Below are 23,372 nucleotides of genomic sequence, written 5' to 3'. Positions count from 1 at the left end.
AGGTCTGTCTGCGCACCTGAGCTAGGGCAACCGAAAGGTAGGAGCTGCTGTGAAAACCCTGTCTCAGGAGCTGTGAATTCGATGTGAGGGATGTTTCCAGGAAATGGTGAGGCTAATTCCAGGAAATTGAAGCAAGTGGTTAATGTAATCAGTTTTAAAGTTGCAATGTTATAGTTTGTGACAGAATACTTCCTATTGTTTCAAGAAATTTAGATTTAGGAAGCAATAATATGACAATACTTTAAAAATTATTTCTTTTCACAATCTTTTGAGAGCTACATGAGACAAATAGTGTCAAGCCATCTAGACGAGACAGGCAAGGACTGATACAAAGTAAGAATAACTGACTCTAAAGAAAGTCACTTAGCTTGCCTAACTTAAAAACTCAGTGTTAGAGCTGTATTTGTTTTAATTTTGACTTTATCAGTATCGATACAGCTACAGTACAAATGCAGTCAAGAACATAGCTGAAAATTTGTGGTGGGGTAAGTAGCCTCACTGGCCAGAAGCTTGGTAAAAACCCATAGGTAATTTGGCATAGGTAATATGGCTTGGTAAGTAACCATAGATTTGTTCAGAAAAAACTTCACAACTGTGGATGCATTTCAGTCAAAAAAGAGAGAAAGAGTTCAGATGAGTTTTCTTTTTTTTTAAATCCTCACCCAAGGGCATTATTTCATTGGGGGGAGAGAGAGAGAGAGGGGGAGAGAGGTTGGTTGCTTTCTCCTAAATGCTCAGACTGGGGACTGAACCTGCAACCTGGGCATGTGCCCTGACCAAAATTGAACCTTCAGCCCTTGGGTCTATAGGACGACACTCCAACCAACTGAGCCACACCAGCCAGAGCTGATGAGTGTTCTTTTTAAAAAACTAGTCCTTATCACTTTTAATTCTAGGTATACAGGGATCAGAGGCTAAGGACATTCTTATTTGTGTAAAGTCTATGGTCGTCTTTCAGCTGAGCTGCTTTTTGAATTCTAAGTAAGAAAAGCCAGCAATCTACCATTGGCTCTCAATACAGAGCTCTGAAGAACATTGACAGAACATAAAATATGTGCACTATGCCACAGCAGAGTAAGAAAAAATATTTAATAATTATGGCACACATAAACTTAAGTTTCTCGCTTCCAATTTTTTCTACACTATTATTTGCCAAGCATCTACTTTTCTTTTGTCATTCTGTCCAATGGGATGAGGCACTGATTAGTCAATGTTCTTTCCACAAACATCTAAGATACTGGTCGAATACTATCCTACAAAGTCCCATGGTTACTGATGTACCACTGAACTAAAATTTCAAGTTGTGCCTGAGAATCTTATGTCTCAAGATTGAAAACAGTTTGGAACATGTGACTCTTTGGGAGAAGGTTACATTTCATAGAAAATCATAATAATAACAGACAGGTCCTAAATGCCAGAGCTACACTAAATTCTTCACTTAGATTCACTCTGTTTCACAATGACTCTGAAGTACTATTTTTGTTCCCACGTTATAGCAAAGGAAATTATTGAAGACAAAGGTTTGATGGCATGTATTTAAACATGAACTAGGAATTGAACCTGTGTGATCTATTCTAGAGCCCATGCTTTTAACCATTATACTGGGACATAGCAGGACCCCGGACAAGCATGTCTCAAACGCTATTTTGAATTCTCCGTAATGCAAGACAGCCAACACCTGAGTGTTCATGTGGCACCAGCAAGTGTGGTTGGACTTGTATCAGCAGATAGTGGGGGGGGGGAGTTCTGTGCACCCCAGAAAACTAGGACCATTTCAGTTAAGTGGGTCTGAGGCTTTTGGACCATAAAATGATGAGATTGAATCAGATAATTCAATAAAGTTCCTTCTGCCACAAAGCGTTACAACTCACTGATTTCGTACAGCACAAACTATAACAGAACATAAAATGTTCCTCAGTATTAAGGGCAGTGGAGGATGCTGTCCTACTTTTTCAGAAAATGGAAAATCAGCAGTATAATGTTAATTCATTCACCCTAATGTAGTATCAGTTTTTAAAATCCTCACCAGAGGATATTTTTTACTGATTTAAAGAGAGGGAGAGAGAATGAGAGAGAATTACCAATGTGAGAAAGAAACATTGATCGGTTGCCTCTAGTACACACCCTGACCAGGAATAGAACCCACAACCTTTTGGTATAAGGGACGGTGCTTCAATCCACTGAGGAACCCAACCAGGACTAGTGGCAATTTTTAAAAAGTAAATATACAAATATTATTTCACAGTTTTTAACTTTTAAGTTGAAATTATTATTTTTTAAAGATTTTATTTATTTATTGTTAGAGAGGGGAAGGGAGGGAGAAAAAGAGGAAGAGAAACATCAATGTGTGGTTGCCTCTCATGCACCCCCCAACTGAGGACCTGGCCCATAACCCAGGCATGTGCCCTGACTGGGAATGGAACTGGAGACCCTTTTGTTCACAGGCTGGTGCTCAACCCAGTGAGTCATACCAGCCAGGGCAATACTGGTTTTCTTGAACTAAAGTTAATACTTTGTGGCAAATCCACTCAATGAAAGGTAGCTATGAAAAAAATGACCGTGATGCGGGCTGTGGGGTGCAGTGGAGGGGAGGAAAGGAGGTACAAGAAAAAAGTGGAAGACAAAAATTCATCATTAAATGAACTATACAGGTGTGTGGACAAGTACTGGAATGGACAAGGAAAAGTAAAACCACTGTTACTTTAGAGCAGGGAAATCCTGCAGCACTCGTTTTCTGTTATTGTTACTCCACTGTTGAAATGTACTATAGTAAAGCATAGCTCTCTAGGAGGTAGGAGTTCTCCTGGGGTGGGGGGCTTGTTAGAGGTGCCAATGGGAAGAAGCATCACCTGTAGTAGTGAGCACCCCACAGCATCAGGAGCAGCAGCAGGACGAGCGCCACCACGCAGACAGCCACCACGGTGATGTTCCGCTGCCGCCGCCCCTGGTCAGCATGGCGCAGCTCCCACCACCTCAGGTCTTGGTGCTGACATCGCTCCCCCACGTAGCCAACAATGCAGCTGTGGCGGCACACAAACAGAGGTCAGCTGTCAGCCTGGTTATATTTCTCAGATGAAATATTCAGCTGTCTTTCAATCTCTACATGTCCAGACCCAGCTTTTTGGAAGCACGTGGGAAATCCATCAGGGCTCAGCTGGAAGCACCCTGCTTTACTAGCTGATGCTGCATGGACCTTGCCTACAGTCTGTTTGCACACTGCCTCATCGAGGCATTGCAGAACATTGATTAAAGATCAATTACTCTTAGGATAAAATCCTGAGGAGTTACCTTTAAGACCAACACAAAGCAACTTTGCCCTAAGAGCCAAGAGAGTTTTTGAACAAATGTTTGGCCAGAATGCAATGAAATCTAAATTCTAAGGAAAGGAAGAGTTTGAAAGCAGAGTCCCTTACTTGAAGGCAGGCTCTACAATAATGTGAGTGAGAAAGCACTGCCTAGCCTATGGAGGAAACTTAAAAAAAAAAATCACCACAGGCTTAAGAGACAAGCTCTCAGTGGCAACACCCAAGCACGTCCCTACTTTCTTCAAGGGAGGGGGGGTGGGGGGAACTAAATGGAGGAGTAAAAGAGGCATTCGCCAACAAACATCCTGCTATGTCAGTAGTAAAATTGTTACTAGAGTTACCAACAGCAGCCAACAAACGTTGTGAACCTTCCGATGAAAGTAAATGAAACAATGCTGCCATCTACTGGGAATGTATGCTTCGGAAACTATTGGGATCTCGGGTAGTGTAGTTTCTCATTCTCCATGACAGCGTACATTTTAAAAATATTCTGTTAAATATTTTGTGATGCTCGGTTGTTAGGAATTTCATCCCCCGACCCTGGACCAACTGTCCATCTATTCGTGCTGCCACTGTCTTCCAAAAGGACACGAAGGAATGAATACATAGAGAACTGACACCAGACCCCGTGTTGGGAAGGGACAACAGGGAAAAAGTATGAGTCGAAGCCTCAGAGGATCTAGAGTCTGTCCTAGTTCTACCTTGAGTTGGTCATAGGAGCTTTGGAGAATCACTTTCAGAGAGTAGGGAAAGGACCTAGCATCTGTTAAGCACCTCATGTGTTTGACACTGTGCTGGGCACTTCTACTTTATTCTTGATGGCACACTCCCATTTTATAGATAAGGAAAGTGAGGCTCGGATGACGGGCTTATGTAATTTGTGCCAGGTTGCTCAGCTAGTGAATAGCAGGTGCCATTCAAATGGTTCTCTGATTTCAAAGACTATGTTTTTCCTACTACACTGGCCTGCTTCCAAAAAGGGTTTTAAGCAGCATGTACTTCTGAAAGCTATCCCTCTAGAACTGACCAGGCAAGAGATGGCAGGATGTGAGTTGCAGGAAGCATAAAGGACTATCAAGCGATTCCTGGCTTTCCTAGATACTATTTTAATTCAAGTTATCTTTGGTTATAGACATTTACAATCAATGGCTGACACACACTTTTAAAAGGTTGATATTAAATAGGCCATGCCTCAAATTTTCTCAGAGATTTTAGGGTTTCGAGGAATGGAGGCCACAGCAGGCTGCAACACCTGAGCCTCTGTGAGCCTGAAGCCCGGAACCATCCGTCAGCATCTCACGAGTTCACAAGTGTGGGCCACACACCACCATTTCTTTGGGTTATGGAGTTCTTCTTGTAAACCAAACAAAAGATTCCTTGGCCAAATACGTTTCATTTGCTTTGGTCAAGTGATTTCAAGAAATTCTAGACTAAATAAAGGTCAACAGGACTTTTTCACACATTGTGGTGCATCATGATCAAGAATTGAAGGCAAGAGTATGCTGTGTTTTTCAAAATGATTTGATCACATGACACGTTATTTTATGAAACATTTCACAGTGCCAATGCTAGGGGATCCTGGTCTGAAGAAGACCTGCCCGGAAGGGTGCGTGCTGGTTCAAAGCCAGACCAGAGTCAGCGAGGACCTCTCTGAGCTCAGGAGGTTTGGAGTCTTCTGAGAATCTCCAGTCCGGGGAACCTCTGAGGTAGCCCATTGGCATGGAGACCCCAGTTTTCCCATTCCTGCATTCCTAGGCAGCCAGGGGCCCCTGTTTTCCAGGCAAAGAAAGAAGAGTTCCCTTTCTATGCCTGTTCAAAGCATTAGGAGCACTGTGTGGAGTGCTCCCTGTGAACTGTTTCTAATGGAAGTCGGACGGGTAAGCTCCCTATAGATGCGTTTTTATGGAATTAAAAAAATACAAGGTGAGGTCATCCGGCAGGAAGAGGGAAGGGTTGAATGTTTGACTAAACCACGGTTATATTAAATTCAGACTTCAAAAACAAAGTCCTGATCCAAATTAATGGGAACTTGTTATATTTTCAATATTGCTTTTGATTAAAGGTCCTTCAATTTGAGTGTTATCTCCAGTTAGTCATTTTGTAACAACTCATATTTAAAATATTACCAGAGGAATATGATATTTTCATCAGGATTTAATGACAGAAAGAAAAGTAATGTGCTAGAGTTTCTAAACCGTTTAATTAATTGACACCACCAGGTCCAAATGGAAATATCATAGTAATTGCAGTACCTAACCCAGCAGTGCCATTCATATTGTCGGAAAGTCTTTTATAAAAACAAAAGATGACCTAATAAACTGGGACATGTGTTTTCATTATTTCATTATTTGGGAGAATAAGAAACTATGAATAGGTAAAAACAAGTTGATTCTTATTCTCAAAATCAAGAATACTTGATTTATCTTAGGTGAGAAAATTATAGCATGTAAATATGAATATGAAAGCAGATTTTTATTGGAACTGAGTCATTTTTGCTAATATCCATGAGCATTTTTCATTACTTTTGTCAGGCTGATATGATTCATAATACGAGGTCATATACTTTGTCACAGAACATAACTTAATTCTAATAATTTAGACTACATTTCTGCTGATAAATAAGAAAAACCTTTAAATTTACAGCATTTATTTGTGAAATACAGAACATCGTATCACTCTTTCCTTGGACACAGAGAAAATTATCAGTGAGTCGGGCGTCTAGCATTAGGAGGCCTATTTATTGTTGCATATCTATGAATTCCCTCACATTGCCTTTGAAATGTGAAAACAATGAAAAGTGAAACTGATGCAGAGCTAGACATTGTGAGTGTCCCTCCGTGAAAGGCTCCGGGAGAAGGTTCTCTGAGTGAGTGTGGCAGGAGCACCTCATGGTTTCGGGGTTCCAGCTTAACACTGCCCCACGATGACACTGTGAAGTCACCGTGGGGACAAAAAGGGAGCACAAAGCAGTGGTGGCTGCATCTGCAGTTGTCACCAAACAACAAAGGTTAAACATCAACTGTTAGGAATTTTTTTTAAAAAAAGGTATATATATATGTGTTTTGAGAAAAGAAGGCAAAAAGTCCAGTGTGAAAACATGCAACACTTTTGTAAATTCAGACACATATCATGGATGCTGTCCATGTATTTGGCAGAAAATCAAAGTTTTAAGGAATTCCCTCACAAACCTAAGCTTTTAACCAGGATGAGAAATTTAATTACCAGACTGCATCATTAGTAACATCAAGCTATTTAAGTCAAAGGTAAAATCACCAATTCCTTAAGTGTGTATTTAGCACTGGCAGCTGTGGGGTGGAGGGGTGGGGAGAGGAAGGGTGAGATGTGATATGCAGGGAGAGTGCAGCACACACACAATTTATACAATTTATACAATTTACACATGCTTGTTTATATATTTTTCCCTAAGGAAAAACCTAATTATAGAAAATATTCCTTAACATAAATTTTGCAAATGAGCTGAAAGTTGCGGGTTGCAGTATCACAGCTCTGTGCCTCGGGAAGACAGCTGGACTTACTTGCATGCGTAGCTGTCCACGGATTCAATGTACATACACACACCGCCGTGGAGGCAGTACCCCACATGCGACGGGGGGCATTCTGAGTAAGTATTTCTCACAGAAAAGTGGCCGTCCTCCCTGGGATGAGGCGGTGGAGTCGAGTCTAGAAGAATCAAAGGTGGTACTTTTATTTTCTGAAGCAATCAGTGTCTTCCAGGTGCAGGTATCCCCCAGCTTTTCAGAAGTTTGCTTTACTCCACTTCACATTATGAAAGACATACATTAGTGCACTGTTTTGCTAACCTAAAGAAATCCGAAGAGGATTTTTGTTTTAATAAAAAAGAGGCAAAAGTGAAAACAGCGTTCAGCATTTGCTTTGCATGAGCTCCTAGCAACCCAGCGCCCCTAGCAGCTGCCCCAGCAGCTCCTTCCCCAGGAACCACACTGAGCATCTCAGCACGGAGCTGGTATAGCTTTGGGCTCTGTGAGCATCAGCGCTTCATCTCCATTCGTTTTGTGCACCTGTTAGCAAGATGTGTTCTAAGGCATCTTAAGAGCTCATGAGGGCATTAACCCTTGGTATAAAACTGGACACGACTAAGAGTATGAATTGATAGGTTATTTGGGTGGGTCTAGGAATGCTCAAAAATTTTTTCCATATAAATTAATGGTAGTAATTGATTTTTCAGTTTACTTCATTTCAGCTTTCAGATAGCAGGGGAAACCTGTGTCAGTATCAGGAACTAGTGGCTGTGAACACTTTGTGATCTCGTGTCTCCTGGTGACAATGACAGTAGAACTATCAAAGCGACCACAGTTTCACTTTCCTAACCAGACTTTGTGGCATTCACCATGAAGAGAGCCATTCTTTCTGCAGGTTCAGTATTTTTTGACATAAAGCATATAGGAGGCAAAGAAGAGAATGATCAATCCTAAGACATCAAATGCATGCAGGGTCACTGATCTCATTATAAAAGCACATCTGTCATCCACAAACACACACTGTATGAAATGACAGCTGGCTTTAAGAGGGTCTCACTGAGCTGCAGTATCTTGTTATGACTTATAAACCACCCACCAATACACAGCCCTTTACCCCACTATCCTGGGAGTCTCAAAAATTTCTCCCACACAAGGATTTCTTCTAAAAACTATTTAAGTTTCAGGGGAAACCTCAAAGACAAGACTGGTCATGTTGAGAGACAGGAAATGTTACCATACATAGGAAATGCCAAAGTGGCAAAGTCCCTTTCACTGAATGGTTCACCAAACCGTGAAAGGAAAACATTAGGATGTGTAGCTGACTGTGTAAATATTAGCAGTCTTCCAATACCTTTAAGAAGAACAAATTACTTGGGGAAAAAAGGCCCAAGCAAGCACAGAATGATCCTTTATTAGGAGACTTTCTGCTTGTACAGCCGAGGGGGATAAAGAGCTGGCAGGGGAAAGGGCCCTGATCCTGGTGTCCAGGCCTGGGGAGCCAGTCCCACTGGGCTGTGGGTGGTGAGAAGAGACTGGGCTCTGGGGAGAGGGTCCAGAAAGCAGGAGAAGACCACTGCAAATATTTTTAAAAGAAAGAAAAAAAGATCTGGAATCCTAATTCAGATGATAAAAAATAGTGACTTTTTAAAGTAATATTTTTAAATTCCTGAAAGTGATTTAAAATGCTGAAAGTCCAGGCATCCTCCCCAACCTGCCTGACCCTGCAGTTTTCCAGCAGCCGAGAAACTGACATCACAAATCAGCACGTTAGCCACATGGTTAAAGAGAACCCCCATGTTGCCACTTTTATTGAACTGTGGGTAATAAAAACAGATTTATTTCAGATGCTATCAAATTAAAAAAAAAAAAAAGACCATTTCACATTCTCAAATCCAGCACCAACCTAATCAGGAAAGCAAACCCACCAGCCTGATTAAAACAAATGATTTCTTTGCTTTTCTTTCTTTTGGCGGGGGGGCGGGGGGGGGGGTTCTAGTTGTTTTTTTTTTACAAACGGGAAGGGAAGGAGAAAGAGAGGGAGAGAAACATCAGTGTGCCGTTGTCTCTCATGCACCCCCTACTGGGGACCTGGCCCAAAACCCAGGCATATGCTGTGACTGGGAATCGAACCGGCAACCCTTTGGTTCACAAGCCAGTGCTTACTCCACTGAGCCACACTAGCCAGGGTGTAAACCAAATGATTTCTAAAATCTCAAATGCAAATACACTTGGGTACAGAATTTTCCAGAATCGAGTTCCTCATTTTGGATCTAGATCTCCCACCAACCTACCAGGGCAATTCCATCCAGGTTCAGACAGGCTGCTGGCACACATGCAGGTGTAGTTTCCCTCTGTATTTGTACAGGTGGTATTTTCCCCACAGGTGTGCACGCCCAGTTGGCACTCATCAATGTCTGCCAGAAAAAAAGGGAGTAGGGAAGAAAAAAGTGAGGTGGAGAGGAAAAAGAAGGTCATACAATTGGAACACCCAACATTCTAGAAGGGGAGCATTTTGACTTCTGTTATGCTGCATGTTCTCAGAACTCTACACATTTCTAGATTCAAAAATTTTATCATGAATGTTGGTGAGAGTAATGAACTGTGTTACATGGCTGCGTGCTCATTCATGTAAAGTCCTGACATAAGGCTGGGGGTCTTCCTACTGTTTGAAAGGAAAGGAAACTCCCAATACCAGTAGCTCAATGGGAAAGATGGAGATTGGTAAGCAACCTCTAGGCAAATATTTAGAAGTTCAGATCATACCAAATAAAACATTATTGTCTTTTTAACATAAATATAAACTTAACATAAATATAAACTAAATCATCACTTTCTTTCCAAACTATACACCTTTTTCTTTCTCAGTTACCACCACTCTAACATTTAGGTCCCTCCTCTCTTCTGATCTTACATTACTATAAGAACAGCCTTCCTTCATTCGCTGTGTCCCACTCTCCTGCACTCCACTCCTGAACACCAGTGCCAGACTAGTCTTCCCGAACTGCGGTTCTCATCACTGTACCACTTGACTCAAATGCTGCTAGTGCTCTCTGCTGCCAAGAGCTTCCCCGCCTAGCACAGCAGCCAATGGCCATGGGTGAGCATTGAGCACCAGAACCACAGCTAGTCCACACTGTGCTGGAAGTGTAGAACACATGCTCAATGGTGAAGACTTAGTACCAAAATAAGAATGTAAATTTACCTCAATAATTTTATATTGATTACATTTTAAAATGTTAATGTTTTTGATATATTAGAATAAATAAAATATATTTAAGATTAATTTCACCTGTGTCTTTTTACTTTTTCTAATGTGGCTACTAGAACATTTTAAATTATATATGTGATGACTGACATTACATTTTTATTGGCAATGCTGGTCTAAAAAAGTAAAACCCCAATGACTAACCCTCAGATTCTAGTCTTCCATGAATGTAGCCCAACTCACCTACTATAGACTGAATTTTATCCCACCAAATTCATATGTTGAATCCCTGACCCCCCAATGTGACTATATTTGGAGAAAGGGCCTGTAACGAAGTAATTAAGGTTAAATTAGGTCATAAGAATGGGATCCTGACCCAATAGGTCATTATAAGAAGAAACATCAGATTCCCTCCCCTCTTTTTCTTTCTCCTCCTCCTCCTTCTTCTTCTTTGCCCAACCCCCCCCCCCAGCCACCAAGAAGAAACAATGTATGTATGCAGCGAGAAGGCAGCTGTTTGTAAGCCAAAGAGAGTCCTCACCCAGAACTGAATAAGGCAGCACTTTGATGTGGAACACCTAGCCTCCAGAACTATGAGAAAATAAATGACTTGTTTAGGCCACCCAGTCTGTATAGCACAAGGACACCACCTTAACAGCCTCAGTTTCTGCTTTCTCTCATATACGACCTATATGGGTCGTATAGTGCTCAATTAAGTTTTCTATCCCTTCAAATTTCTGCCTTATAAAAATCTCCTCATGCCCCAGGTCCACCCAAAATAATGCTTCCTCCAAGAAGTCTTTCCCAAAACCTCAAACAGATATTTCTTCCAGTTCTGAACTTCCACTGTAGTTTTCACTTCTCTTATGATGCATAACCTTCTTCACCAATGATCACAGCTATATGTATTTCTTTAAGATCACACTCTCCTTGCAGGTAAGGACTGGCTTCATCAGCTTGATATTCCTCACAGTTCCTAGTACTGTGTCTTTGTACTAACAGCAGCCAATCAAATCTCTATCCCATTGCATTGCCATCCCGAATGGCTCAAACTGAATCTTTTTTAAAAGGTTGATTTACTGTTATTATATCTGTGAACTATCACCTTGGGAGTGAGACAGAACTTTTGCAAAAAGTAAAAACAAAGATACACTCTTGGCAAAGAGACACAAGTACTTTTTACAATAAGAATGACAACAACACTTCTATACAGAAGTGTATCTGTATCTCTCTATCTCTATGTATCATATATGTGAGTAATGGAGAGGAAAGGAAGGAGAGAAGGGGAAGAGGAGAGGAAGGGGGAGAGGACAGGAATGAGCTCACTGCTGCTATCGCGGCTGGGCCGTGACACCCTGCGGTGTTTTTGATACTGGAAAGGAACAGAGTGAAAATCCAGAGTCCAAGAAAGTATTCCTTCCTTTCTCTTCAAAGTAAATTAAATATAAAGCCTATTTGTCTAAATTATCCATGAGCCTGCTTAATTAGAGCAGTGACGTTTTCCTGACTAACAGCCAAATATGTGCTTAAAATAGCGTTTACAGATTTCTGTGGACGGCACAACACTCATCTCCTGAAGGTCTGATTTAAACCAACCAGATCCAGAAAACTGACTGAATTTTCATCTTTAACTTCAACATATAGGAGAAAGCAGTACCATAGCTTCTTATCAGGGTATCTGCCCTTCACTGTGAAAGATTTTTGTTTTCAGGAAGAAAAGCAAATACTCAAAGAGACAATTTAAAGCCCCGTAAAACTTCAGACAACCACTTCACTGGGCTATGACGGCTTTGGGCAGGTCTTTGCTTGCTTGGTGATGCCACACTGCTGACACCTGGACTGGGACAAGACATTCACTAAGTGAACTCCCCCCAAAGAGCCACTCCCAGACCTTGGCAGAGGATGGTGGTTATGAAAGAGGTCTTAATCATTCTCTATTTGTATGCAAGTGTCAGGAGTTGGAGTCTTTCCTCTGCTGAATTTATTGAGAGCCCCTGCGGAGCCTTTGCACAGAACCACACCTCTCTTTCACACACACACACACACACACACACAGTTCACCACTGTTCAACTGCCAAATTTGGTGATGAAAAAAATCTTCAATTCCCCTCATGATGGCTCAGAGTATGGAGTATTGATGAGGTGCTGGTGTTATTCAAACCTAGGGAAAAGAACCAGAAAGGCAGAGGGGCAACTTAGCTCTACAGCGTGTTTCTGCTGACTAGTGTGAGAACACAAGGGCACAAACTTGACTATGTACCAGGAACTGAAATATGTCAGTTTGAACAGGTCACACAATTCCTCTTTCAGCTTTAACATGCATGTCACCCCAGTTATATCCTGTTTTTTCTTGGCCCACCACACCCAGAGCATCTTGTGATTCTCTAAGGCCTGCCTCCACCCACTTGCCTCAGCACACACACTCTTACCAAGACAGTGAGTCCCATTTCCCTGGTAGCCTTCTGAGCACTGGCACACATAGCCACCTTCAGTATTGATGCACTTGGAGGAAGGGTGTGAGCAAGCTGGTATACCCATCTCACATTCATCTATATCTGTTGGGAAATGAGGAACTAGTGAAATATATTGGCAACTCTGGAATAAATGAGCATACTAGGAAAAAATAAGTATAATCTTACACACATTCATTTGGCTGTTTACAGAGACTGCAAATCCGATGCAAATCCATAAAGTTCATATCTTAATCAATTTTTACAGATTTCTCACATTTGTTTAGCCAAGTATGTGTAAGTAAATCACTTTGTGCATAGCTTCAGACCATTAAATCCTGAGATTTTTACAGTAATTGCTAACTTTTTTGAGGCTATTGATATAAAATAGAAGGCTATCCACCTCAATCTATTTATTAAACTAAAACTTATGACCTAAGTTTTGAGGAGAAAAAATGGTTGTGTTTTTATTGGAAGTGTTAAATTCATAAATTTGGCTTGAACTCAATTCATGTTTCTGAAATGAATTGTAAATTCTTCTCCTGAATATCAACTGCATATACCTCATAACTTTAACACAAACTCAGTGTAATGTAACAACATATTATATGTTTCATATTTTCTACACATGCTATCCATTATTTTTTTAGCTGATACCAAACAATTTATTCAATCCTGCTGATCACATAAGTCTTTCTGGAGATTTGAGACCCATACAATCTCAGTGTTTCTGATTCACTCTTTTTTACAGTTATGCTCATTGGCCTTTGCCCTTACCAGAACATACTCTTCCATCCCCAGCAAATCCTCTCAAACACTGACACGTGGCGACCTCTCCCTCTGACACACATCGAGAGTGTGCACCACATCCCATGGGACCGCAGTCATCTTCATCTGCAACAGCAAGAACCCCATCAGGTTATTTCCAGACCTCAGAGGCAAAAATAGGCTTTAATGTTCTGGGTTCTACAGAACATTCCAGCACGTCCTTTTCCAAGTTCTGCGACAAGTTAACCCTCAAACAGAAACACTGTTGACCTGGAAGTTATGTCCATATGAAAGGATCTGTGAGCCATATGTTTCCATTTACATGCTCTCAACAAATCTTTAGTCTTAACTATTTGGTGTTCAAACAGCCCTGTGTGAACTTAATGTACAATTTTTAAAAGCATCTAAAATTTGATTCATAAAATTGCTTGGAGTAAATGGATTCAAATTTCAGAAGGTTTATTGCTTATTTGAGCATTCCCAACCATTATGACATACCAAAGGGTCGGTATGTTCTTAGTCCTCAAAGCCACACAGAGTAATACACAGCAAGTAGCTTTGTGTACTAACATGGCAAAGAGATTCAATCATAGAGATTTATTGTCAATTTACTAAAATTATGTTTTATGTATCATAGAATATGTATGTCACAATGTATGTTTATTATCAAGATTTATGCAGTGACTTGCAAACCTCAAGGCACTTTTACAAAGTCATGAACCATATAAAGTAAATGCTGTAAATGGATCAATTCATTTCATACTCCATTGAAATGCACATGCCTCAGGGGACAGAGTTGCATGCTGAGCCATAAATATGAGCGAGATTTTTTTTCCCCTTGAACTACTTATACATATAATCATCCTCTAAACGCCTCCTCCCTTTCAGAGTTGGGGAGATTTGACATACCACAGGAGGATATAATCTGTCATCTGTCTACTCACTAGTAATGTTGCTCATCTGAGCATAGAAGAGGTCAAACTTGCCCATAAATTTAAAGAAAGTTAAGTGATCAAAGTAGGATTTGATGCCATGTGAATGCAGACATTGGGTAATTGTGTTTGATTTGCTTAGCTATTTGAGTAAGATTTCTCTTGTGGGAAAACATGCCTTTCAGGCTTCCTTGGTAATGTGTCACTCATGACTCTTAAAGATGGATAACTTCAGGCTAAATTAATTACCCATTTGATTTGGCTTTTATTTGGAGGACTAGCTTCCAAATCACAAAGCTGTTCAGAGTGTGTGGTGGACAGTGTCCAATTACACAAGACATTTTAAATCACTTGCACAATTATCTTAAATTAGAATATGATTCAGGATTTATTTGGTAACTTGCAAACCCTAAGGCTGCTTTGCATAATGGAAAGCAATGGATGTGCAGTTGTTGGAGGGAAGGACTATAGCCAAAGTCCTTTCTGCCACAAACTAGCTCTGGAAGGAAGGAATTCCCAGGCTCTACACGCCTCTTCTCTAAAACACAGGTGATGATTTCTGCCCAGTCTACTTCACATGCTTGTTGAAAGAACTTGAAAAAAAAAAGAGATTAAAAAATTCCTTTGAGGATTATAAAATATTATGCCTATCTAAATAAGGATGATAAAGAAGAATGCTGTGACAGCCTGAATCAGAATTAGCCTATCAGACTAGAAAACTACATTTTGGGGCCTGTTCATAAAATTAATGATTTTATTCAAAAGTATCTAATACCTGCCAGACCAAAAATACAGTGGTGGAGAATACAGACAGGGCTTTGTTTTCTTGTATTGAAGAACAACTATGATAAACACTATTTATGAAACAATACCTATTATAGTTTGTGAAGTAGCTCTCACCTCATCTGGACAGGACACTAGAAAGGTCCTTCTGAGTAAGAATATATAAAGTTGAAATCTGAAGGGTTAGCAGGATTTGGAGGGTTAGGAAGAGCACTGTGGGCCAAGCACACAACAACGCCTGCATGTTACAGGTAAGGTCAGGGTAACTGAAGCAGGTCACAGAAAGCTGAGGACAGAAGGGCACATGTTTAGGTTGGTGAAGTGTGTAAGGGCTAGTCCATCTAGGGTCCAACAGGCCACATTAAGAAGTTTAAATTTTATTTATGAATTTGAATAACTCATGATTTTAGTAAATTTGACAATAAAACTTTTTTAAAGTATATTTTATTGATTATGCTATTATAATTGTCCTAATTTTTCCCTCTTTGTCCCCCTCCACTTAGTACCCTGCTTCCCTCCAATAATCCCCCTTTCAGTTCATGTCCATGGGTCATGCATATAAGTTCTTTGGCTTCTCCATTTCCCATACTATTTATTCTTAACCTTCCCCTGTCTATTTTGTACCTATCAATTATGTTTCTTAATCCATGCACCTTTTCTCCTGTACTCCCTATTCCCCCTCCTAGCTGATAACCCTCCAAATGATCTCAATATCTACGATTCTGTTCCTGTTCTGGTTGTTTGTTTAGTTGTTGTTGTTGTTGTTGTTGTTTTTCAGATTCAGTTGTTGATAGTTGGGAATTTGTTGCCTTTTTAATGTTCATGGTTTTGGTCTTCTTATTTTTCTTAGATAAGTCCAACATTTCATGTAATAATGGCTTGGTGATGATGAACTTTAGCTTGACCTTGTCTGGGAAATACTTTATCTGTCCTTCCATTCTTAATGATAGCTTTTCTAGATAGAGTAATCTTGGTTGTAGGTCCTTGCTTTTCATCACTTTGAATACTTTTCTCCAGTCACTTCTTGCCTGCAAAATTTCTTTTGAGAAGTCAGCTGACAGTCTTATGGGAACTCCTTTGTAGGTAACTCTCTGCCTTTCTATTGCTGCTTTTAAGATTCTCTCTTTATCTTTAACCTTTCACATTTTAATTATGATATGTCTTGGTGTGGTCCTCTTTGGGTTCAACTTGTTTGGGACTCTCTGAGCTTTCTGGACTTGCATGTCTATTTCCTTCAACAAATTAGGAAACTTTTCTTTCATTATTTTTTCAAATAAGTTTTCAATTTCTTCTTCTACTTCTTCTTCTGGCACCCCTATGATTCAGATGTTGGCATGTTTGGAGATGTCACAGAAGTTGCTTATATTATCCTTGCTTTTTTAAATTCTTGTTCCTTCTTTCTGTTCTGGCTGAATGCCTATTTCTTCTTTATGTTATAAATCATTGATTTGAACCCTGGCTTCCTTTCCTACAGTGTTGGTTCCCTATGGATTTTTCTGAATTTCACTTAGTATAACCTTCATTTCTTCCTTTATGTTGTTGCTGTATTCAATGAGTTCTTTGAGCATCCTGATCACCAGTGTTTTGAACTCTGCCTCTGATAGGTTGGCTATCTCCATTTTGTTTAGCTGTTTTTCTGGGGTTTTGTTCTGTTATTTCATTTGGGCCATATTTCTTTGTATCCTCAATTTGGCAACATTGCTGTGTTTGTTTCTGTGTATTACATAGAGCTGCTTTGATTCCTTGTCTTAGTGTACTTGTTAAGTTATATGGGGCAGAGCCTTAGGTGTTCACTAGGGTGGAGCAACCCACTTCCCCACTTTGTGACTTTGTGTTGGGGGAGGGTTCTGAGTGGGGACAATGCTGCTACCTGGCTTCTGGAGGCTTGCCCAGCACTTGCCCCATTTCCTTTCACTTCACCCACTTCCCATATGCACCTGGCACCCTTCCACTTGTTGCCCTGGTGGTGAATCCAAGAGTGGGTGACTCTGTGTAAGTTCCAAGTCCATGTGGACCCCTTAAATACACTCTCCTGAAAATCTGGCAATTTCTTCCACTACCCCACCCCCACTGGTTTTTATAGCTAGACATTATGGGGATTTATCTTTCTGGTATCAGAACCTTGTGCTGTACTCTAGGAGACCATTCTGTGTGGTGTGAACCCAGCTCCCACTCAGAAAGGCCAGTGCACAGTGAGGTCCAGTGTGCAGGACCCATGTCCACGGATAGGTTCTCCCAGGGGGAATCAGGTCTGCATTGTACCTAGGCCGCTTTGAGACTTGCCTTTTACTAAAACTCCCTCACTCTGAATTGAGGCAGCAAACATTTACTGCATATCTTTAAAGTAACTTCCTAAAATCTATGCTAAACCTTTCAAGGATGAATGTAACCAGTTTAACCACTTTTCCCTTTGCATTTGCAAATGTCCTTCTTCTCTGATGTGGTTAAGCGGCATCCTCTCCTTTGTTTTCTGTAAAAGGTAACCATCTAAAGTGAACCTGTGCATAGTAAATGAGGACCGTCCTCAATGTAATGTGCTCAGAAAAGCACTAAAAGTTTGTCAAGGCGAGGGTCAGGGTGCTCCCCTCTTGAGAGAGTGGCCAAGGCACTCTGACACTCTCTCCTTGAGAGAGAGGTCGAGCCATCCCTTTTCCTCCACAGGACTTGGTAGTCCATGTGAATTTGTCTTGTCTTGTCTGAGCCACAACGCCGCAGATCCCAGAGCCAGGGTCTGTGTCACTGTATAGCCTGGCTTGGGGTTGGGATCGCTTACTCCCAAGGTATCCCTCCTGATTTTTATCCACCACACATGAATGTGGGACCACCTATTCTACTACCACTGCCATCTCTCTGTGCCACACTATTATCTCCTCGCCTCTCCACTCATCTCTGCAACTCTGCCCCTCCTACCCATCTGGATAAAGGTGGCTTCTTTACATCGTTGGTTGTCAGACTTCCATATAGATTGATTTTCTGACAGTTCTGGGTGTTTTTTTTATTTTGAGGTTTTGTTGTAATTCTTCTTGTGGTTGCATGAGGAGGTGAAGTGTGTCTACCTATGCCTCCATCTTGACTGGAAGTCTGCCCAAGGCAGGAGAAGTGGTCTCCACTATTTCCTAGATGCCACTGCTCTAGCCCTCCAAAACTTTTTATGATTGAATCTCTTTGTGGTATTGTACACAGGTCTACTTGCTACATATCAGTCTGTGTGTCTTTGGGCAATAAGAATATATTGACATAAAATCCAGTATAGAGTTTTCAATTTTTTTTAGTATAGAAACTTTGTTGAAATGAAATCTCACTCATAAATAAGACCCCTTAGCCCAACACAGGTAGAACTACAACTTGGAAGCCAAAGACAAAGAAGAACACAATCCAGGTATGAAAAGATGAGGTAGTTTTTAACCAAAACAATCAATTCCATCTATTCCACACAAGGCAGAGTATAGCCTCTAGGTATGAAGCCAAACACAGCCTATGTATATGTATATCAAATCTTTGGTCATTTCATCACTCCCCCATCTCACCTATGTGCCTAATTTACTGTCATTGATCTTGGTCTTTGAATCTCCCAAACATCAGTTTTTTAAAAAATATGTTTTATGAACCTCTAGGGATCCCTAGTGGCTTTGAAAGTTTCTCCATACTGATAATACTTATATTGTTTTATTTCATCATATTATTTGTCTCCACATCAGACTCTGACCTTGGAGACTGGGGCTATATTTATCTCATCATGGCATCCACAGCACTCAGCATGGTGCTGAGTTTGGCAAAGAAATAGCTGTTAAATGAATAATATCCCTAACATGACAATGTTTTCAGTACTTCTTTTTTTGACATGAATTAATTATTTGGTCCTAATTTTAAAAAAACTTTGGTCAAGTCACTAACTTCATATACCTTAGTCTCAGTTTTCAAATCTGAGAAACAATGTGTTGTGAAAAAGGATCAAATTAGAGGATAAAATATCCGGTAAACTCTAAAGTTCCATACAAATTATCATGACAAAAATATCCACCTCTTTGTATTTTTATCAAAAATCACACTGTAAAATTCTTTTGAGGAGGGGTGTCCCAGGGACACATACATTGACAAAAAAGTCTGTAGATCACAGAAGTTTGATGAGCACTTGGTTAAATGCATGTAATGTCCTACTGTGGAGTTTCCAGACTTATTTTTAGTCACAGACATTTTGTTAAAATCTTACTCAGCTGCACTGACCGAAGGTCAGAGACCTAGAATAAGAAGGGGTGGGGTTTGCGGAAGACCTCAGACTGAGCTAAATCCAATTTGGAAACCACTGGCCTCATGAGTGAATATACAATATAAAAGAATTAGGTTCCCTAAAGTTGTTACATACTGAACAAATAACTTAGCATGTTGGAAATAAATGTGCCATATAGAAGAAAAATTCTAATATTTTCTATTTGTGGATTTTTCTGGAGCAACTGAAGGAAACAATCTACATTTTCTTATCAATTATTATCTACTTTTACATTAATGGAAGTACAGCTACATGGGCCAAATACCAAGAATACTAGGTATCGAGGGATACACTCAAGTCTGCTCTGTCTTATTTTTCACCTTTGTCTCCAAGTTAGATTTCTTCCAAGAAGGTTTAAGTCCAAAGAGTCTCAATGAGTCAAGTTCAATGCAGTCATCTTCCTCAGACAGAGAAGGACCAAAGTTCAGCTTTACGAACTTTGTGTAGATTTAACCAACATTAAATTAAAGAGATGATTCAGAATTTCTGATTGGTGGGATGAAAATTGTTGGGACCAAAGCTGTACTAGAGACTCATTATTCATACCTGACACCATGATTTCAGCCACAAGCATATGTTGGGATTGTGTAGTGTTATCTTCAAACTCTTGACTGCTGGATAAGAAATCTGATGACATTTCTTGATTGCTTAGATCTGCTTCACTACCTATGGAAGGTCAACAGATACAATTAACTTAACTTTCATGATTCAAGAAAAGTTTTATTTAATTTATATTTATGGCTCTTTGTTGGTTGACAGTTCAGATCCATCCTTACAGTAACAGCATTCAAGGAAACTACCAGGGTCTTGGTGACTTCAAAAACCTCACTGGCTATACCACACCATCCCAGCTTTACTCCATGCAACCTGACAGTTGAGGGAGGGGGCCAGCAGGGAAGAAAGGCAAGACATTTTTAGGTACTGGGAAAAAATGAAATACCAGAATCCTTATGAATATAATCAGCTTATAATCACAGAATGCCATTACAAGGGAAAATTGATGAGATGTGTTCCATACATATTCCTCCTTTAGGCTGTTTTCCAACACTTATTTTAGCCTGATTTTACTTGTATTTAGATAGGTGGATGGGCATAAGCAAGCCATAGTTTAACACAGGCATGGGACCTATGCAACTTCCTAGATATGGGAGAAATGGATCCCTTAAAACACCAAATGTGCTCTCTAAGTATGTGCATGGATCCCTGGGGTCCCACTGCATGGAGTTCATAAGGTCAAACTATTTTTATAAAAGGCAAATAACTTTGATGTGATTTGCCTTTCTCACTGTATCTGGATTGATACTAATGGACAAAAGTAATGATTGGTGGAACTGCAATGCCTTAGCCTGAATCAAGGCCATGGCACCAAACTCTACTAGTTGTCATGTTCTTCACTGCCACCTATAATCTCTCTCTCTCTCTCTCTCTCTCTCTCTCTCTCTCTCTCTCACACACACACACACACACACACACACACACACACTTCTTTCATTTAAGAGGATCCATGGTGAAGAGTAATAATAAATGCCCTGGCCAGTGTGGCTCAGTTGGTTGGAGCATTGTCCCGTAGACTGAGAGGTCTTGAGTTTGATTCCCGGTCAGGGCACATACCTAGGTTGTGGATTTGACATACCTAGGTTGTGGACAGGGGAGTCTAGAAGGCAACCAATATATGTTTCTCTCTCTCTCTAAAAATCAATGAAAAAAATTTCCTTGGGTAAGGATTTTTAAAAAGTGAGAATTATTAATTTTTTAAAATCTTGCCCATGGAATATTTAGCTCTAACATTCTTATAATAAAGTGGAAAATACACATAAAACACTCTGTTATCTGTGGAGATACTGAATTATGATGGTTGTCTGAAGGAAAATCACTTATATGCTCTTTGAGTTGCAAGTTAAAACTAGTTTCTTTTTTCACTGAGCATGATTTTTACTTGAAAGGATAACTGATAAACTACGTTATTAACACTTGGGGATTTGGCAAGCTTTTTTTTTTTGAAGAAAATGAATAAAGTGAGCCTGTCACTTCAAGCAAAACAACTCACAGTACTTGTTGCCATAATAAAATTTGAGCTTTCAAGTGAGAAATAGAATTCTACTTTAGAAAATCTTCTCCACTACCATGAGCTTGACAAAATTTCAATACTGTAAACCTTTCTGATGAGTTTGATGGTGATACTTAATAAATGTGATTTTTGTAACAATTATTACATGAATGTAACAATTGGAAGATCTGCATAACTCAACTAAATTTTCAAATGAATAAAATATGATACTACCAAATCATGCAAGATAAAAGATCCACTCAAAGTACAAAATATCATTGAATTTTAATATGTCAGAAGACAAAAAAATTCAATGATGTGGCTTCAGATTCCACATTGCAACTAAGCTCCAAGAAACTATCAAATATATATTTCTGATATGGTATCAAATAAAAAATGCAAAAAAGGCATCTGAAAAAGCTGTTAAATATTCCTTCCTCCCTTTTCCAACTCCATGTCTCTGTGAGGCCAAATTTTCTTCATAGGCTTCAATAAAAACAACCCAGCAACAGACTTAACCTGCACGCAGGCATGAGAATCCCCCTGCCCTCTATCAAGCCAGACATTAGATATAAAGGTAAACCAATGCCATTCTTCTCACTGCATAGTTTTTTGTTTGGGGAAATATAATCATTTAACTTATTTCTATAAAAGTATCTTATGTTCATATATAATGGAATATTAGAACAATTTTAATAGATATTTCTAGAATATTTTAGTTTTAATTTCTAATATAAATATTGATAGATGTAGTTTATAAAAACAAAAACTCTGGGATTCTCAATCATTTTTAAGAGTGTAAAGTATACCTGAAGCCAAAAATATTAAGAAATGATGTCCTAAGGTAACAATTAATAGAAAGTTCTGAAAATCCAAAATATCCAATTCCAGTCCATGACCTGAATAGACAATTCCCCAAAGAGGACATACAGAAGGCCCAAAAGATGCTCAAGGCCATTAATCATCACAGATATGCAAATTAAAACCATAATGAGATATCATCTCACATCTGTCTGGCTACCATCAATAAATCAATGAACAACAAGTGTTGGCAAGGATGTGAATAAAGGGAAACCCTAGTGCACTGTTAGTGGAAATGCAGACTGGTGCAGCCACTGTGGAAAGCAATGTGGAGATACCACAAAAAGTTTAAAATGGATCTGCTTTCTGATCCAGCAATCCCATTTCTGGAAATATATGTGAAGAAACCTAAAACATTAATTCAAAAGAACATAAACACCCCTGTGTTCGCTGCAGTGTTATGTACAATAGCCAAGATATGGAAGCAGCCCAAGTGTCCTTGTCCTCATCAGTAGATGAGTGGATAAAACAACTATTTGACATTTACACAGTGGAATTCTACTTGGCCATAAAAAAGAAAATTTCACCATTTGTGGCAGCGTGGATATAAGCAGGACCTGGAAAACATTATGCTGACTGGCTTATTTAAGCCAGTAAGAGAAAGACAAATACCATATGATTACACTCATATGTGGAATCTAATGAACAAACTGAACTAACAAGCAAAATAGAGACAAGTTCATAAATAGAGAGCAGTATGACAGTTATGAAGGGGCTAAGTGGTGGAGGGATGGAGCAAAAAGGAAAAAGGACTCATGGACATGGACAACAGTGTGGTGATTGCAGGGGAGGAGGTATAAGTAGGAGAATGGAAAAAATACAATTAAAAAATTGTGGTGAATTTTTTTTAAAAAAGAAGCCCATACTCATCAGAGGAAAAATAAACACTTGGCATCCCTAAAATCAGAGGAGCTTTTAGTACACAAAATATTAAAGAGCAGCAAGTGCATAAGGTTCAATGTAGAATAAAACTATATTCCTGAGCCAAGGTAAGACACATAATTTATTATATTACCTGTTGATATCTGATGGACATTTAGAGCCAGACACATTTTCCCATCTGGGGCTTTCACAAAACCTTCACGACATGAACACTGAGCAGTTCCAAACTCCTCTTTGCAAATGTGTTCACAGCCTCCGTTTTGATATAAGCAGGGATCTGCCCCTAGTGGAGGAAGAGATGCGTTCACAGAAGGGCTTGTAGATCAAAAGAGTGCCCTGGATACAAATCACAGTGTACAGCTTTGGGGAAAG

At 39.8% G+C, this 23,372-nt stretch overlaps 1 protein-coding gene across 2 annotated transcripts in view; it reads right to left on the bottom strand.

The window, feature by feature from the left end:
• The window catches only part of EGF (epidermal growth factor), a 90,023-nt gene that overhangs the window by 6,077 nt on the left and 60,574 nt on the right, over positions 1-23,372 (bottom strand). For both annotated transcript variants that reach the window (XM_045820289.1, XM_045820290.1), the window contains 7 exons: positions 23,134-23,283; positions 19,757-19,876; positions 13,238-13,354; positions 12,440-12,565; positions 9,097-9,219; positions 6,842-6,986; positions 2,850-3,020 (listed from right to left, as the gene is read on the bottom strand). In XM_045820289.1, coding sequence (XP_045676245.1) covers positions 2,850-3,020; positions 6,842-6,986; positions 9,097-9,219; positions 12,440-12,565; positions 13,238-13,354; positions 19,757-19,876; positions 23,134-23,283 — 952 coding nt within the window. The remainder of the gene's footprint in view (positions 1-2,849; positions 3,021-6,841; positions 6,987-9,096; positions 9,220-12,439; positions 12,566-13,237; positions 13,355-19,756; positions 19,877-23,133; positions 23,284-23,372) is intronic.

Source organism: Phyllostomus hastatus, unplaced genomic scaffold (genome assembly GCF_019186645.2).
Source record: "Phyllostomus hastatus isolate PE091 unplaced genomic scaffold, TTU_PhHast_1.1 phas_scaffold_39, whole genome shotgun sequence".
NCBI classification, from domain to species: Eukaryota; Metazoa; Chordata; class Mammalia; order Chiroptera; family Phyllostomidae; genus Phyllostomus; species Phyllostomus hastatus.
The sequence above is the reverse complement of the archived record's forward strand: the minus strand, read 5'-3'. Positions and strand labels throughout refer to the sequence as shown.